The sequence below is a fragment of the Cydia strobilella genome, chromosome 4 (genome assembly GCF_947568885.1).
Source record: "Cydia strobilella chromosome 4, ilCydStro3.1, whole genome shotgun sequence".
Classification (NCBI taxonomy): Eukaryota; Metazoa; Arthropoda; class Insecta; order Lepidoptera; family Tortricidae; genus Cydia; species Cydia strobilella.
Window position 1 is genome coordinate 1,940,495 of NC_086044.1, and position 18,584 is coordinate 1,959,078.

General features: G+C 39.4%; 1 protein-coding gene across 3 annotated transcripts in view; it reads left to right on the plus strand.

Annotated features, from left to right (window-relative positions):
• Positions 1 to 141: 141 nt before the first annotated feature.
• The window catches only part of LOC134740444 (ras-related protein Rab-5B), a 28,654-nt gene continuing 10,211 nt past the window's right edge, over positions 142 to 18,584 (plus strand). For 2 of the 3 annotated variants that reach the window (XR_010127820.1, XM_063672878.1), the window contains exons 1-3: positions 142 to 348; positions 5,260 to 5,507; positions 9,960 to 10,032. Coding sequence is in view for 2 of the 3 variants with exons in the window: in XM_063672878.1 (XP_063528948.1) it covers positions 5,263 to 5,507; positions 9,960 to 10,032 (318 nt within the window). In the remaining variant the exon portion in view is untranslated. Of the gene's footprint in view, positions 349 to 840; positions 992 to 5,259; positions 5,508 to 9,959; positions 10,033 to 18,584 lie in introns of those variants that run through there. The other variant, XM_063672879.1, reaches the window with a different exon arrangement.

Sequence of the window (18,584 nt, forward strand, 5' to 3'; positions counted from 1 at the left end):
CTTTTTTGCAATCGTGAAATTTTATAAAATAGATTCTAGTTATTTGATCACAATCGCATCGTGTAAACTAGGCTTACAACCTAATCTTGAAACCATAAACTAAAACAAAGTTTTTTAACGTGACGTATCGAACCCATAGACACCTTTTTTGTGAAACGTCTCGCTCTCTCGCTTCCATGTTTGTTCGTGGTCATTTTGCATTTCTGTGCTAGATTTTCCAGATTAGCATTTAATTGATGATTTTATTCGTGTAACTGTGTAATTAATGAAATTTGTGACATCAAGGCGACCTCGTGAGGACTTGTCGCCCAACAAAAAGCGATAAACGGCGATATAATAACAGGGAGGGTACGTCTTGTTCCATGTCCTTATAATCTAGTAAATGCGTCATTTTATCGAATTTTACAAAAGATCGCAATTGTGGCAGTAGATTTAGGACTACAATTTAGTTTCGTAAAACTTAGGTGTTATGGGGTTGAGGAAAATGTTGCGTTGAATGGTCTTGAAGGCCTCCAGCTGATTCGGCCGAGGGCGTCACTCGGGGCAATTGGTGCTGAGACGAGTAGGAAACGTATTGATACGGCCAGATACGGTTAGTCATCATCACAACAGACACGTTTTCGATTGTGTCTGATAAAAAAAAGTGTTACTCGCAGTTCGTGATGTGGAAAAATGTGCCAAATAGTTTGTGATAGTGTCAAGTCCCTTTTGTTTCTTTGTGTGAGCATGACGATACGTCGCTTGATAATAATCTTGTTTACCGTTCTTAATGCCAGTTTACATTATAATCCTGAGCACACAGGCTCTTGTTGATTAGATAGTTTTTTTTCATCTGTTCTTGTAAGACTTGTGAGGCTGAAGAGCTGGTTATTCAGCCATATTTTTTTAATTAATTGCATTAAGAGGTTCTTTTTTGGTTGTTTGTGTGGCAGCAGTGTGATTGAGACCTGGTCAATGGTTTCTACTTGTGTTTTTGTTGGATTGCTTGCTGGTGAGTATTTTATTGCAAATAACTTCACTTTCAACATTCCGTGGCAACTGATAGAATGAGCATTGGTATATTCTTAGTACTGTTAAGTTGTAATAAACAAAGTTTTTACAATGGAAAATTAAACAAAAACAACTTCAATTTAAATCTAAGTAAGTAAGTATTGTTTGTTTTTCAAGACAGCTGATGTTTATGAGCAAATTTACTTTCATATTTTATCATATATTCATATTTGAAATAAGGCCAATTGTAAATGTAAACATTCATTGCAAAATTAAATGCAATCAAATGTTATTTCTGTTGTTATTTGTGAGAATGACTGTTGGGGTATGTTATCTTTTTCTTTGCTATAATACTTAAAATAACATGTTTTGGTCTGAAATGTTTATGACATGTAGTTGGCAACTTTCTATTGAAAAAATAAATTACACTTAATATTGTCTTCGGTTACCGCGATAGTTACTCATGAAATAAAACTATGAAAACGGATTATATCGCGTCACCCGTTGACCACGAACGCTGTAAAGAGTTCGAAACGTCGGGATGTATTATAAATTCAATATACACGATATAATCCGTTTTCATAGTTTTATTTCATAAATTACACTTAGTTAAATGTAATTTTCTTCCACGGCTATTATGAAAATATTTGGTAGGATGGCCAATAGTAGGGTTACACTACATGAAAACCAACATGTTCAATGTTCATTCATTGTTTGGTAAAGTTAATAATTCTACCTTTCTAAGAAGCCTTATCAGTCAAGAAATTACGAGTAGGCTAGCAGGTACCAATAGTAATAGTTGATTTCCTCATGAATCACAGCTGTGAGAACATAAACACGGTGTTTCATAACCCACTGGAAACCTAAAAACCGTTTGTTCAGAATCGATAGGAGAATCGATTGTGCTATATTTTAATGGGGGTAATTTTGTTGGAACACTTATGGGATCACTTCGGTCTTGTAAATCAGTTAAATGCGTTTTTTTATTATTTTTACATGCTGAGTCTACAAGTTTGTAATGCAACAATATAAATAACTAGCATTTGACACGTTATTTGTCAATGAGCCACACCCTTAACTGGCCATTGGTAAACCTTATCTCGTTGCAGTAAGGTCTGCAAATGGTCAGTTAACAGTGTTTACGTTGGTAACTAGCAATTGTTTGACATCACTAAAACGACGAAGTGTCTTGTGTAGAATTACCAGTCGAATAGAATTGTTAAGAAAACTAAACAACAAATATTTTTTTAAATATTTATCAGATTAAAGAACAAAAAATACTCAAGATGAGTTTAAAATAAAAAAATCTGTTGGGGTGCCTTAGGTTTTCAGTGGCTCAAGTAACACCGTGTATACATGATAACATTGGTTGAATGGTACAGCCACCCGCAATAATATGTGACTCTTCGAAGGCCGCAAAAACATGTGACACATACTCATGGGTCTATAAATAGGATCATGCCAGATTTTTTTGCGGCCTTCGTTGTGTAACATATTATTGCAGGTGAGTGTACAGTTTTGCTTATAAGTAGTTTGTTTGGTGCATTTGTTTAATTTTTCTATTTTGCTAAAATTGGTTTTTGTTTGAGTTACCAAAAGTAATGACTCGAAATCATTAAGATGTTTGAGTGAAGGGTATAATATAATATTCTGGCTGTCTGGAAGAGATCGCTTTTTAGCGATAAGACCGCCTGTTGTTTAATCTCTTCTTTTCTGTATTCTTCATATTGTTTTCTGTAATGAGGTGTGCAATAATGAGTATTTGTATTTGTATTTAAATTTGACTGTCAAATTAAAGGTTGATGCTCCATAAACTGATCTAGGTCTCAAATTTGTGCTCATTTAATCATCAATTGTTGTAGTTTAAAATCTTCTACAAGTATAAAATTCCAAACAGTTTTTTCGCAAACATTTTCAAAGAGTATTTAGGTTTGTTAATGTTAGTACAATTGCGACCTTTTTAACCATAAGGTACCTTTTCCTAGTATTCTAACTTTTCAATTCATAGTCTATTATTTAAAAAAAAAAACCTTTATATTAAGAAACATTAATTTGAAAGTAAATATGATTTGTGTTGAAAAAAAGTTTCATAATGTGTTGATATTGCCCCAGAAATACAAAGTAATTAGTTATTCCTACTGGATATGGATGGGACGTGAAACCAATACACACCCTGTAAAGATAAAGTTTTATGACCAATCGGTGCAAACAAAGAGAGTGTATAAGGGAGAGGTAGAAACGGGAGTTGGAAGGGGCAGACCTCGGCGGCCTTTCTCTGATCCGATCGGGGAAATCCTGAAGAAAGGCCAGGTCAAGAGCACCCTAAACCGGCGAGCGTGTATGAGGAATGTTATGAAAGTGAAGGAAGCGAAAGAGGTATGTCAGGATCGTAGCAAGTGGAAATCCGTGGTCTCTGCCTACCCCTCCGGGAAATAGGCGTGATTATATGTATGTATGTACGGTGCAAATTATATTTCTTCAACTAAGTATTCCCTTATGGTTGAAAATGGCACAATTTGTCAAATGTTTATTACTTTCAGTGGGTTTTCTTAAACCAATTGCAAACATTGAAACAGTAATATCACCACAACTCTTCTATAAATTTGTAAAACGTGTTATAGTTTTCTTGATGGCTGTTAAACAAAATATACAATTTGTGTAATCACCATCCTAAAGGACTAGCAATTGACGTATTGTTTCTGAGCACAGATACTATAATAGCCACCGGAAAATAGATTTTCAAGATTTTGTCTATTGTTCACACTGGGTCTATTCTTGATTGTTTATCATAGACTTCATAGAGTGCTGTGACGACAAAGCACATATGGTATGACAGGAAGCAATGTTTACGTTTTACTTCCAAACATCGTAACTATCTTCATTCCTTTATATCTCCCTATTTAAAGGTGAACTGCTTGTTACTTATGTTTTGGCCTTGGAATGTATTTTGTGAATGAAATTAAAGGAATATAAAAGCTACCCTGCAGCCAGACCTGCCTGAGTTAGGGTATGATATGAGAAATATGAGACACATAGCTTGCCTCAAATACCTACTCTAAAATGTCTACTAGCTCTCGGACCATAAGGTATTGTAGGGGTACTGGGGTAGGGTAGAATTGCAATCTTTGTAGGTGTATACATATTTTTGACGTATGGTCTGGATATAGTTACATTTATGTGCATCCTTAAATGAAGTTTTAGCAAAAAATTTCATATAAATAGAATAGAGGATTGTTCTTCTAGAATTCGTTTCCCGTGAACTTTGAATTTTAAGCCTATGTTAAGAGAGTTAAAGAGAGCTTAAGAGAGTTAAATACAGCCAAGTGATACAGGGAACACTTTAAACATGTTGTCTACTCCTTCAGACTGTGGTTTTAGGGATCCTTATCCAAAGGGTAAAAGCGGTAAAAGGGACCCTATTACTAAGACTCCGTTGTCTGTCTGTCTGTCCCAGGATCTCATGAACCGTGACAGTTGAAATTTTTACAGATGATGTATTTCTGTGGCCGCTATAACAGCAAATACGTACTAAAAACGAGAATAAAATAAATATTGAAGTGGGGCTCCCATACAACAAACTTAATTTTTTTGCCGTTTTTTGCTTAGTGCGCGAGTCCGACTCGCACTTGGCCGGTTTTAACATACATATATCATAGAGGTGACTTAAGGGATTTTTCTAGTTGCCGTGAGCACGCAACCCTCAATCAAGCTCGCAGAATTAGAAACCTGCGATAGCACCCAGGCTTTATTCTCATTAGAGTTTTGAATGATTCACGGTTAGTTTCACTAGACTTATATTGACCGGGATATAGACCGTGATTACCTTTTGTATTATTTGTGAGCTCCCGATATTTCGACGCAGTTACATGCATCATGTTCACGGGTGACTGAAGATAGCGGGTGGGTGTCAAAGTTGTGTAGACAGCGCTCTGTCTACCCTCATTCTTGCGCGTCGGCTGCGTTCACTTTCAACGTTACCAACGGTCGCATTCACACTTGTTGGTCCGGTCGCGTTCACACTCGTTGGTCTGTCCAAACACACTACACTCACGGTGTCACTACGCGTGTTTGATTCGGATATCACTGGTTTTTTACACAAACAAATCACAGGATTCCACACATTTGACAGTTTAAACCCATCTTCACGATTAAAATTTTTGTATTTGTGAATTTCAACGGCTTCTCTCACAAATAATACAAAAGGTAATCACGGTCTATATCCCGGTCAATATAAGTCTAGTTTATTCTCATTGTCGTTTTTTTATCTAGGCGATGGCGACAAACAGGAGCGGTGCCGCGCGGCCGAACGGCGCGCCGCAGACCAAAGTGTGCCAGTTCAAACTGGTGCTGCTCGGCGAGAGCGCCGTGGGCAAGTCCTCGCTGGTGCTGCGCTTCGTCAAAGGCCAGTTCCACGAGTACCAGGAGAGCACGATCGGCGCCGCCTTCCTCACGCAGACCGTGTGCCTCGATGACACCACCGTCAAGTTTGAGATTTGGGACACTGCGGGGCAGGAGAGGTGAGTAAAATAATACCTTACCGTGTTAACTTGTAGCAAAGATAGATATAACTCCGTAATAGATGTTTACAGTCTAAGGAAAAAACGTGCCTCGAAAATGAAGAAAATTTGATTCTCGTTCAGAGGGCGCCACTAGTTTTGGCCCACTGTCGTATAGATGGCGTTGACTGTTTCGTTTGTTATTTAACAATTTTAACGCATATCAGTGAAAGAACATGGGTCAAAATCATAAAAATAATTAATGCAAATAAAAAAATCATTTATCCATATTTAAATACATTTTATCGTATTTTTATAAATATTTATTTTTAGTTTTAAAGTGTGTCGACAGATGGCAGTGAATTTACTGGGGTTACAAAATTTACTATGACAGTACCGCTCTAGTATAAGTTACTCTATGCTTGTAGGAAAGGATCACATGCGGTATGCCTTATGCGGTTTAAGCCCGGTTCACATTTGTCTGTCGTGTCGTGTTGTGTTGTGTCGTGTCGTGACGCAGCGTGCATTAGACAAATGTGAACGCAACCATATTAAATGTATGAAACCGATATGCGTCACGACACAACCCGACACATCAGACAAATGTGAACCGGGCTTTAGTTACGTAGGTCCATTCGAATTCATAGAAAAGTGGACGAAATTTTGAGTTTTTGGGCCGATTGCGTTGAAGTTAGATACATTCTAAAAGATCGAAGAAAAGAAGGGATAATCGGCATTACAACCGTAATCCAAACCGCAACGCAGCACTGTTTAAAAACTTATAAAAAATAATCGGTACTTAGTAAATTATCGAGGTTTATTATGGTAAGGGTCATTGGAAAAATTACACAAGTAATTCAAATCATCACAACTCGTACATATTAATATCATCTCGTACTCGGTTTCAGAAGAAGCATTTCTGATGTTAAATGTTGTTGGCTCCAAATTCCAAGCTCTACATACACTAAGTACTGACAAAATGGTTTTTTATGCTTCTAGGTATTTTGACTGTATTTGAATAACAATAAGCTATAGGAATTTATCCGGTTTATACGATAAATTCTAAGATAACGTTCAATACTTCTGACGCTGATTTTTTAACGTTGAATGCAGATGAAGGAACACTGATGAGTCATCTTGTTTACAACTCGACTTGTTTTGGAATGGAATGCATTTCTCGATATACAAGGAAAATTTCAGACTGAAAAAAACCGACAGAATTTATTTAATCGTATGGCATTATACAGTAGCATACTAACAGATACAGAGAAATCATAAATAAATCTTACTCCAGAGAAGTTAGCTACTTGAAAGCTTCGTCGCTTAATTTTATCAGGTCTTCCGGGGGGTTTCCAGTTTATCGAGTAGATGAGCAAGAGGAAGATGAGTTAGAGAGGGTCAACGTGATTCGCTGGCAAACATCGGTTTTGCGTGACAGTGGGAATTCTGTACTGTAGTCAATACCAAGAATATTGCGTACGTATTCGTCTCGGCAGCGGCTGTCAAACCCATTACAAACAGGTACATCTGCAGTCTGCAGGTGTTCATAAACAAATGCCTGCGACACATTCTAGGGATTTTCTGGCCACGAACCATCTCAAACGTCAGACTATGGCAGATGACTGAGCAGAAACCCATAGGACGGGAAATCCTTGAAAGGAAATGGCGTTGGATCGGACACGTACTCCGTAGGCCGGACAGCCATCTGGCCAAGCAGGGTCTCCGCTGGCATTCGGCTGGCAGTAGACGGTCGGGAAGGCCGTGTACTACATGGAGGCGATCAGTTGAGAAAGAGGCCGGCTCAACTGGACTCGACTGGAAAGAGCTGGAAGTAGCCGCTCATGATCGTGACAAATGGAGGATTCTTCTGCGAGCCCTATGTCCCATCATCATCATCATCATATAGGTACATAACTACATACTTACATAGATTGCAAGTTAAATAAAAGCTTGCACAAACATCTCCAGCACGTTTTAGGACACGAACAAATAATTCCATCGTCAACCGTCAAGCTTTTTGCACACAAGTTGTTATAAATAGTAAACAATATCGCTCGGAAGCGGCGAAATTAGCATGCTTATCAGCGTTATCAGTACATTACTCCCGCAATTATTTGCGCATTGATCTACTGCGGACGGTCAACTTCACACATGCCATATTCCGCCTAATTGCGTTGGAGTAAGATCAAGATTCAAGACTACATGAACTATGTAAACATATCTTTTGCGTCGATTGTCCTTAGAAACCTTATTGTGACGAGACAGTTTTTAATTAGGGTACCCAATTAGGGTCCGTCTGTTTGTCACAAGGCTGTATCTCATGAACCGTGATAGTTTACAGTTCAAATTTTCACAGATGATGTATTTCTGTTGCCGCTATAACAACAAATACTAAAACATATTTAATTATACGAACGGGTCTATCGCGATTAATTTTCACTGCCTTTTTACCTTAAATATATGTCCAAAAAGCGAGTTAAAAGTGTTATATAACAAATACTAAAAACAGAATAAAATAAATATTTAAGTAGGGCTCCCATACAACAAACGTGATTTTTTTGCGTAATGGTATTTGTTTTACCGAGCGGTCTAGTTTCCGAATGATCTCTTATATCGAATAGTTGCTACGGAACACGAGATCTTAGCTAAACTGAGGCTCTACCACGAAAAACGAAAATTGATCGATTTATTTGCCTCTCTATCTCTCTATGGTGCCCTGGTTTTTCTCAGTTGGCAATGGGAATATATCTCTATAATCGGTAAATTGTCTTCTTGTGCACTGACACGGCGCTAAACGTCTTTTCTCATCCGCTGTGACCTCACACTTATGTGATGTGGATTGAATTGTGGACTTTATAAGGAGATTCTTCAATTACTAAGGATAAAGTTATGATTTTAGCAGTCTACACTCTACAGGATGATTCAGAAGACGTGAGCAGGATCAACACTGCTCATTTCGTAAATTACAAGCAACTGTTTCGTATCAGTATATTCAGTATTAGTGAGATTAACGTAAATTTTTTTGTCACGTTGAAAAAAAAAATGAATTTATTTACAACATGCATGGTCGCCCTACAATTAGAATAAGTACTAAACTACCGGTATTCTAGTACTTATATTATCTCAGATCTGTTTTTCTGAACCTACATCTACAGTGGCGCCAACTGGTGGCCACAAAAACAGTAGCCCTCATTAGAGCAAATTGCTTGGACATCTTTAAATCAATATAGATGACTAAAAGCCAAGCCACAATAGCCTCAGTGTAAGGCCTGAGTGGACGTTCGAGTTAGGCGTGCAGCGGAGCGGAGCGTGCGGCGTGCATGTTAAACAAACGCAAACGTATAGGAGCGGCCTTAGTGCACGCTGCTGAAACCCCTTGAACGCTCGACGCCACGCTGCACTCCCCGCCGAACGCTCCGCTTCGATCGTCCACTCAGGCCTTGGCCTTACACTTAAAGTAGTATTAATTCATTTAGCCGGCCATACCTGTTTCGTTGTCATTGACTAGGTCAAGTCGCTCGGCCGCTCCACTCGTAAACACGAGTTCATTAAGCGATTACGAACTTATGATGGATGTAGCTTCTTTGTCTTACTATACACGTATTTTACACGTTACTATAGGTATAGGTAATTTAAACATTTGAAGTAAATCCCGTGTGTCGTCGGTGTGATAATTTACACTACAAATATTATAATGTACTTGACATTGACAATAACTAAAGTTAGACCAAGATAAGTGCAACGATTTTGATAGCACACGCAGTGCAAGTGTTATTTTAAATTTTATTTTATTTATTAAGGTCTACCAACAGTTATTACATCTGACATTTAATTTACGTTAAACCATAAGAAACATTCAGTGATGCATAACTAATTAGAGGTAAACACAGCATTTAAAAAAAAAGGAAACAGTAAACTTAAAGTAACAGTTAATGGCTAAATAACAACCTAACCTAACAACCTAATGAAGGGTATATACCTATACATACTATTTTTTTATGATAATATTTAATAATTTTCGGAACCTGGGCAATGAGTCAGAATGAACGTCACAGCAGTGGCCGTGCTTGTTTAACAATCTACACAGTCGTGGAACGTCAAACTTATGTGAAATTATGACGTATAAATAATACATGGACTGCGTGTGCTATTAAAATCGTTGCAGACTTATTTTGGTCTAACTCTAATATGTTTCATTGACGTCATAGTATAATCATCAATCATACAGAACTGCCACGCACCGCCCCGCCCCGACTCGAATTACCTCGCCCCGCGACATCAGATTGACGGCCGTTTGCCGGCCGCTCAGTACTATTTTTAAGCAAGACTATGACGCATGCCGCGTGTACAGACGTGCCGCCACACATAGAAACGCAAGTGATTTTTGATGTATAGCCTGTCCACCCTGTGCCATAACACATACAATAAAAACTGGCCAAGTTACAATATAACACGGAGTCGTATTGTCCACAGGTACCACAGCTTAGCCCCCATGTACTACCGAGGGGCGCAGGCCGCCATCGTCGTGTACGACATCACCAACCAGGTCAGTTTGTACATCATACCGTACCATTTTAGGCTGTTATCACACCAGCATTGTTTGAAAACTACACGATAACTGCCTTACCAATACCAAGCCATATCAAGCCTTTGGCTGCCTTTCCATTTACTGTCTTCTTTGCGTGGCAGAGAGTCCTAGTCCTAGCTTTTGCCCGCGACTTCATCTGCGTGGAGTTAGTAATTTGGGTAGCTTATTATTTATCCAATCTGCTTTTTATCGATTTCCCATACAAACTTCCACCCCCCTTTTCACCCCCTTAAAGGATGATTTCTGGGATAAAAACTACCCTATGTCCTTCCCCGGGACTCAAACTATCTCTATACCAAATTTCAACTAAATCGGTTCAGCGGTTTAAGCGTGGAGAGGTAACAGACAGACAGAGACACTTTCGCATTTATAATATTAGTATGGATGCTATTTGTTAATTCCCGGACGTCTCCTCTCATCTCTGCCTCAGTGTAAAGGCAGCTTTGGGCTTTAATTTATTCTAAGTTAGGTGGCCCACACTCGGGCCACGCTGTTAACTGAAAATTCGTAAACATTATTACAAAAGGCAAAGGGCCCACCGATGGACAATTAAGAGTTTGGCTCCTATTTATATTCTTTTGTGGGTGAATTATATTGAACTTTGCTCCCGGATTGGTCCTACTCGTGTATAATTGAATCTTCCATGAACAGTGATTTTTTTCACTACCACGTGGATTCATTGACAATAATATGTTTCGGTCAGAAACGTTGCTTAGAAAGTATAACTCGATAGCTAGTTCTTTCGTACACCTATTATAACCGCTATTGGCTTTGTAAAGCGATCCGCGACAAATATAAAGCCCATTCTATGTAAACCATAATTAATAATGGTATAAAACGATTAGTAATAATTTTATGCAATAAATACGTGATTTTTTAAATAAAGGAATGATGGAATTACACCTATTTATGGCTTTACGGCAGCACATACCTACTCTCAGTACGGAAATGTCACAAATGAAGGCATTATTCCTCGTTTGCACGGCAGCAATACGGAGTGTACAGAGCGGATCACATGAATCGTGAGTCATGAGACAATTATCTCACAATGCTTTACATTTTTAATGTTTCCTTTAAGTGTGACGTCACACAATATAGTATCCATTCATTCATACTCACAGATCCGTTTGTTCTATAATACTATTCAGGCCCGGATTTAGAGACATAGGGTCCTTAGGCGCTTGATATGGCACTTAGAGTTTAGAGGGGGGGGGGGGCTTTTCCATCTCGAAACCATTGCTAGGTTGCCTGAGCCCCTCTAGGCTCGGGCCTTGTGAACCTAGGCGGGAATCCGGTCCTGGCTAGAGCCTGTTTAAGCTAACTCTACAGCTACTGTGAAAGTGCCACTAATAGACCCATAAACGTCATATTTTCATTAGAGCTTAGTGGTTCCCAACTAACAAATACCGACTAAATTACATACATTATGGCAGTTCTACTTTCATAATGTCAGTCAGACATTTTAGAAAAAAGTCGCATTGGATTTTATTTATTACAAGCTTTTATTTAATTTGCCCTGTTAGTGCGGGTCAAATCTTGGATGCTAAATTTAACCCACTTCCCGATTGAGCTAAAAATTTGCATGCATATGTAAGTCGGGTGACAATGCAGGTATGTACCATCGAGCTGATCTGATGATGGAGAAAGGTGTTGGCCATAGGTAAATTGTGTTTGGGGTTTTTAGATAGTAGAATTGTCTACGAGTATTAGTCGCCAGTGGTAAGAAAAGTACAGTCAGCGATAAAAGCTTGTACCAAAAATGAAATTTTTGCCAAAAACTCGTTTACTTTCCCTCGTCTCGTGGTAGCAGTTGCAGCTGCTCTTGTTCAGATGTATTTTTCCGTTAAATTTGAATGGTTTCTTCGTTTCGTAACCATTAATTTTCGTTGAACATACATGTGGTGGTGAAATCGGTAGCTAATAAGGTCCTCTATCATTGGCCTTCGTATGCCGAACGCGACACCTTCTATAACATTTAGGTACACTTCAGCCACAGAATAAATAATAGTACTACCGTACAGAAACGAAACTTTCTACAAAACCGAAGTTTGACAGCTGTTCAGGGTCGAATCAAGCTATCCCTTTCTAATGGCACTATCCCTTTAGGCTATTGAGGGTTGTCAAAATTCAAGTCATTATCTTATCTGTGGTCGTGCACGCATAGCGATGTTAAGTTGGGCCAACCCTAATAATTGCTCGGAGCAATGCTGAGCCGAACGGAGCCGAGTTTGCTCGAAGCGAGGAGTTTCGCACCTCTGCTTCAGCTAACTGCGTCCCGCATTAAGAGTGTTGCTGTTTGTACTGTTGCCATCGGATATATCGGAGCGGCCGAGGTGCTCAAAAATATCTGAACACGCACTCTAACGCCTTGACAATAGAGGCGTGTTCAGATATTTGTGAGCGCCTCGGCCGCTCCGATATATCCGATGGCGACTGAACAGAGTGGCAGTGTTTTCTTCGCGGTGCTTGCTTCTAATTCGGTGAGCTTATGTAACCGCTTTCACGGTTTCCGGCGCTCCGAGGACGGCAAACAATTCTTTAAACTTGTGCAACTACTGTTGTTTCAATGTATTTACACTTATAGGCATGGAAAACGAAAGGCATACTAAGTGGCTTTTCCGTTAGTTTAGTATGCGTCTCAGTGCGTAAATAATAGAAGTTGTAGATTAGGTGTAGGTAACACCTCCGCTGCCCATCATCTCGTGACCGCTTCCTTTTACAGAGTTCAAATTAGGATGGCGTACTTGTGTATTTCTGTAGAATTAGGTAAGGGTGTTACGAATTACGAACAACTTCCAAATGGTAGGTACAGACAACCTACTTCCAGAAATTTACCAATATTTCCATCTCGTTAACAGTAAATTTTCGGATTTATCCGATATTCGGAAGTGCATCAGTATTACCCGAATATACCCTTTAGTATATATTTTTTTAATGAAATAGGAGGCAAACGAGCAGACGGATCACCTGATGGTAAGCGATTACCGCCGCCCATGGACACCCGCAACACCAGAGGGGTTGTAAGTGCGTTGCCGGCCTTTAAGATTGGAATACGCTCTTTTCTTGAAGGTTTGAAGGTCATATCGGTCCGGAAATACCGCAGGCGACAGTTCATTCCACAGTTTAGCTGTGCGAGGCAGGAAGTGTCTAGAGAAACGCACAGTTGAGGACTGCCAACCATCTAAGTGGTGAGGATGGTAATGTTGTCGCGTAATAAACTAACTTATACGCAAAAATATGCTAAAATGATTATTTAAACGGCGCGAACTATCGTGCCGCTATCTGGCAGTGGCAGTAACCTCCGTTGCACTTAGCACCTCATTTGAACGTGCACGAACAACCTTCCCCTGCCCGAAGAACCTCAGTTTCTATTGCCAGTATGAATCAAAAGGCCTTTTCATGACAATACACCTTTTTCTGGTTGTTTTGCCATTTCGCACAGCTTTATCTTGGATTATCTACTTTTCTCCAAGACGATCAAGTTATTTTTTCACTTTTCTGAAATAACTGAACATAACAGGCATATGTCTTATCTACGGACACATATTACAAACAATGACGAATAAAAATTATTTATGAATTAAGAAGAAAATGTTTTTTTTTTAATATTATTTTACTCAAAGTATGCCCGTAACACTGAGGGCCTTAGACATAGAAGTTAGAACTCATACACGACACGACGCCCTTTACACACTTGTGACAACTAGACAATCATCGTAAATATTGTAATTGAATCAACGGTTGTGGCCCTCGGGGAGCTCCTAAACAATGACTCATCGATAAAGCTACTTACAAATTAGTCTGGCTTTGTTAGCAATTTCTTGTCGTTATTCTGTTCCGTTCCGTGAGCCAGGGGACATCATCATCAGTAATACAGTTTATTAGAAGGAATGTTCTACAACTATCTACTAACGTGTTTTGTAGATGGCCCATTATGGAAAGGCCTTATAAAAAACCACAAAAATGTTTGGATAATTTAAATACCATAAAACCACTGCCTTTAAGAGTTACCCAGGGGAACGTAACCATGGCAACGAGTTACAAAAATAAAATGATTCACCCACACAATGGCTTTGCTTCAAGATCTATTACAATTGTACCTAATCAGATATCACTCTTGATTTGCCTGAGGCGATACGCTCTGTAGCCTAACTAGCCTAAGCGTTTTATTGTAAATCTTATCATCTAATGAAATAAGTAACTAGTCAGATATCAGTAATATCACTATTGGTCCGTCGGGGGCGATGCGTATATTATTTATATTGTAAATCTTGTAAGTCGAATAAAATAGCTAAAAATAGCTGATATGTAATTGGCGTAAGTTGATTCATACCATAGAGAAATATAGGTAAGGAAAGAGTGCTAACTCCATACATCAGTTTGCTTACCAAAACCACAGAATAAGTAATAGTATTATCATACAGAACGGCCACGTACCGCCCCGCCCCGACTCGAATTACCTCGCCCCGCGACAGCAGATTGACGGCTGTTTGCCGGCCGCTCAGTACTATTTTTAAGCAACTTACACTATGACGCATGACGCGAGTTATTTCGTAGTCGACATCTAGCGTCAATTAGTGGATTTATCAGTACCGCTACTTGACACCAGATGTCACGAGTGTCGCGACTGACGAAAAATGTATTGCTAAAACAATTTACAATAATATTAGCTGAAAATTGTTGATCATTAGACTTCGTTCGTCGCGACATCTATTATCAACTAGCAGTACTGATAAATTTGCTACTTGACGATGTCGACTACGAAAATAACTGGCGTTTTGGTAAGAAAACTGATGTATGGAGTTAGCACTTTTTCCTTACTATGTGGTATTTTTTATAAAAAAAGACCTTATTGTCAATGGCGCTTACGCCATTATTAACGATGCTCCGATATAAATACAATGCCGCGCGACGCTGTGCGGCGTAAGCGCCATCGACAATAAGGTCCCTTTTCATAGAAAATGCCCCATATTTCTCTATGATTCATGCCAAGGCCGCTAACAAGGTTAGGGAACACCAACAAAAGATGACCTCTCGCTCGTCGATAAACTGAACTTATTACTCATCTCATCTATGTGTTTACAGTTTGATAATAGCCAACTGTCGACCTGTTAGCAACGAATTTGATCTTTGTTACAATACCTTTGGGATTATTATTGTAAAGTCCTTGGCGGTGTTTGAGTTAACATGGTGGATATTTGATATTCATTGTCTCTTGTATCTATCTTATACTTAATATTAGCTGCACTATCTAGATAAATGGTAAGGAACGCCTCAGTATCCGCGTCATGCGTGATTCACTCCGCGATTTCGTCGCGTCGCTACAAGTACATGCTGCCCACACCAATTTTGGTGTCTAGCCATAGTAGTTGCCGCGCACCGCCACGGAACTAGGGTTGCCACCTTTTTTCTATACACATATAGTATTTTTGTCAAAATATTGAAAAAATATAGTATTTACTGGGAAATTTAAAAAAAAAAGAAAAAAATAGGACGCCGATCTGAGGCGAATTAAAAATCCAGGTCGCATACGATGCGATATTTGTATAGGTGACATTTGTATTCCCCAATCTTAACTTTCTTAAGTGATGAAAATATAGTATTTTTCGTACTATATTGTTTTTGTATAATATATAGTACAAGTGACTAAAATATAGTACGATACTATATATTATAGTATGGGTGGCAACCCTACACGGAACGGACGCCTGTTCGCGCTTGCGCCACCTAGCGGCCATATTTGTCGTAATAGACGCGTTAAGAGAGTGAATCTTCTGTACCTAGTACTATTATTTATTCTGTGCCCGCGTGTTCAAGGACTTCTATATCGTCACGTTATCAGATAACTGTTAATTGTCATTTGCGCGATTGTACTGTACTTAGTCTTCACGTGTGACTATTGTAGGGCCAAAACCAACGTGCTTGCAGTCGTTAATTATTAAGCTGGCTGTCTCGCTTGCTCTCGCAATCTCTAGCGATGTGTGTTGCAGTTTTCTCTCTTTGATTTTATTACTTTATCGGCTCGTTGATTTTGGCCGCATTATAACATCTTGCGATTATCGAATTTAAACTATCGTGAGACATACTAAATTAGCTAACTTAGCAGTTTCACTCACGTATTTTAGTCACTTGCGCGACATCTAGCGATTAGTAGGTTAGTTACCATACCACGTGTTGCGCGCACATGCAAACTAGAAATCAAATATTGTTTACAAAAGCAGTCATAACAGTGTTCGAACTTGACGAAATGAACGATTTTGACGTTTTATATGGCATCGTATTTAAGGAAAGGACTACTGTCCCTTATAATGTGGGCTGTCTAATAATTTGTAAGAGAATATTGTCTTCGGTTACCGCGATAGTTACTCATGAAATAAAACTATGAAAACGGATTATATCGCGTATATTGAATTTATAATACATCCCGACGTTTCGAACTCTTTACAGCGTTCGTGGTCAACGTGTTTTGCATTTTGTAATTTTTCCTCAGTCACCCGTTGACCACGAACGCTGTAAAGAGTTCGAAACGTCGGGATGTATTATAAATTCAATATACGCGATATAATCCGTTTTCATAGTTTTATTTTAATTTGTAAGAGATTAGAATACTTATCGGAATCTGGATCGTAATTCCTTCGAGTCTTTTTTCTAAGTTGCTCGCTGTTCGTTGCATCTTTGGCACGATTTGCAGTCTTAACCTGCGGATATTGATCATGTGACGTGTTGTGAGATTCTTCTGAACTAGGTCAAAATCTTCAGTCGCTGTCTAAATGGATTTTTTGTATGAGAAGAAACTCTGTTTTTAATTTTTCATGCATTATTAACAAAAGCAGCCATGTTCAGAAAGTAGACACACAAACATTTCGAACTTCTGAATACGATACGCCTCTATTGTAGAGGCCGAGGGCCCGAGGGGTTTTACTGACAGTTGCTACCTACCTGATATACCGTAGCAAATATCTCACACTCGCGTTTTTCTCATATCTGTAGTGTGAGATAACCATACCCAGTCGCAGACACCATAGCTGGGCGGATACAGTTGCGTAGTAGTAGTAACTAATCGAGCCGTGGGCAAAGCCGCATCTGCGAGGCCCTTTTCTGTCAATGTGTATCCCCAAAGTAATAAATCAACAAGTGCGATTCGGACTCTCCCACCGAGGGTTCCGTACTTTTTAGTATTTGTTGTTATAGCGGCAACAGAAATACATAATCTGTGAAAATTTTAACTGTCTATCTATCACGGCTCATGAGATACAGCCTGGTCGGTTGGTGGGACAGACAGACAGACGGACAGTGGAGTCTTAGTAATAGGGTACCTTAGTAAAAAGCTTGGCTATCTCGGGGCCCTCTTTATGTGCGTGACCGTGGGCAAGGGGCCGCTCGGCCCTCGCCTCGCTACGCCACTGGTCCGATACTTCTGACGGTGAACACTCGGAAGTGTAAGCCGGGTAGCCCTGATAACGTTCAGTTTGCTGAAAGTGCATGATAGCGCGCTACATGCTGGGCACAGAATAAATACTACTAATACTAAATACAAATACTAATACTAGGTACAGAAGATTCACTCTATCAAAACGCGTCTATTACGACAGATATGACCGCTAGGTGGCGCATGCGCGAACAGGCGTCCGTTCCGTAGCGGTGCGCGGTAATTACTATGGCTAGACCTCAGAACTGGGGGCGGCCGCATGTACTTGTAGCGGCGCGACGAAATCGCGGAGTGAGTCACGCCTGGCTAGGGTAACATGTTACCATTCGTCTATAAAGTAGCAGCAAAAATAGATATAACTCCGTAATAGATGGATACAGTCTAAGGAAAAAACGTGCCTCGAAAATCAAGAAAATTTGATTCTCGTTCAGAGGGCGCTACTAGTTTTGGCCTACAGTCGTATAGATGGCGTTGACGGTTTCGTTTGTTATTTAACAATTTTAACGCATATCAGTGAAAGAACATGGGTCAAAATCATAAAAATAATTAATGCAAATAAAAAAAAACTTATCTATATTTAAATACATTCTATCGTATTTTTATAAGTCTTCATTTTTAGTTTTAATGTGTGTCGACAGATGGCAGTGAATTTACTGGGGTTACAAAATTTACTATGACAGTAACGCTCTAGTATCAGTTACTCTATGGTAGCAGCCAAGTTCTTAAATATCTCATGTTTAGATATTTATAAATACCGCATTTGGTCGAATACGTCTGGCCCGACGGACTCGGAAATGTGAGCAGGGTCTCAGTGAATGGAATGCGTTTATCTCACTGGGCGTGATAGGTGATAGCGGGCACATACCGGGCTAGTGTGACATGTTGCCGCGTACATGGCCATTCATTTATCTACTGTCGACCTGCAGGATATAGTGTCTGCCGTATATCGCGGGGCTATTGAAAACACACGGTTTAAGCAGTTTGCTTTATTCAATACAGGGATAACGGACGACATACTCCTTAGCGCGTGAACGTCTTATGGTATCACAAGCTATGGTTTACTTATTTTTGCCATTTCCGC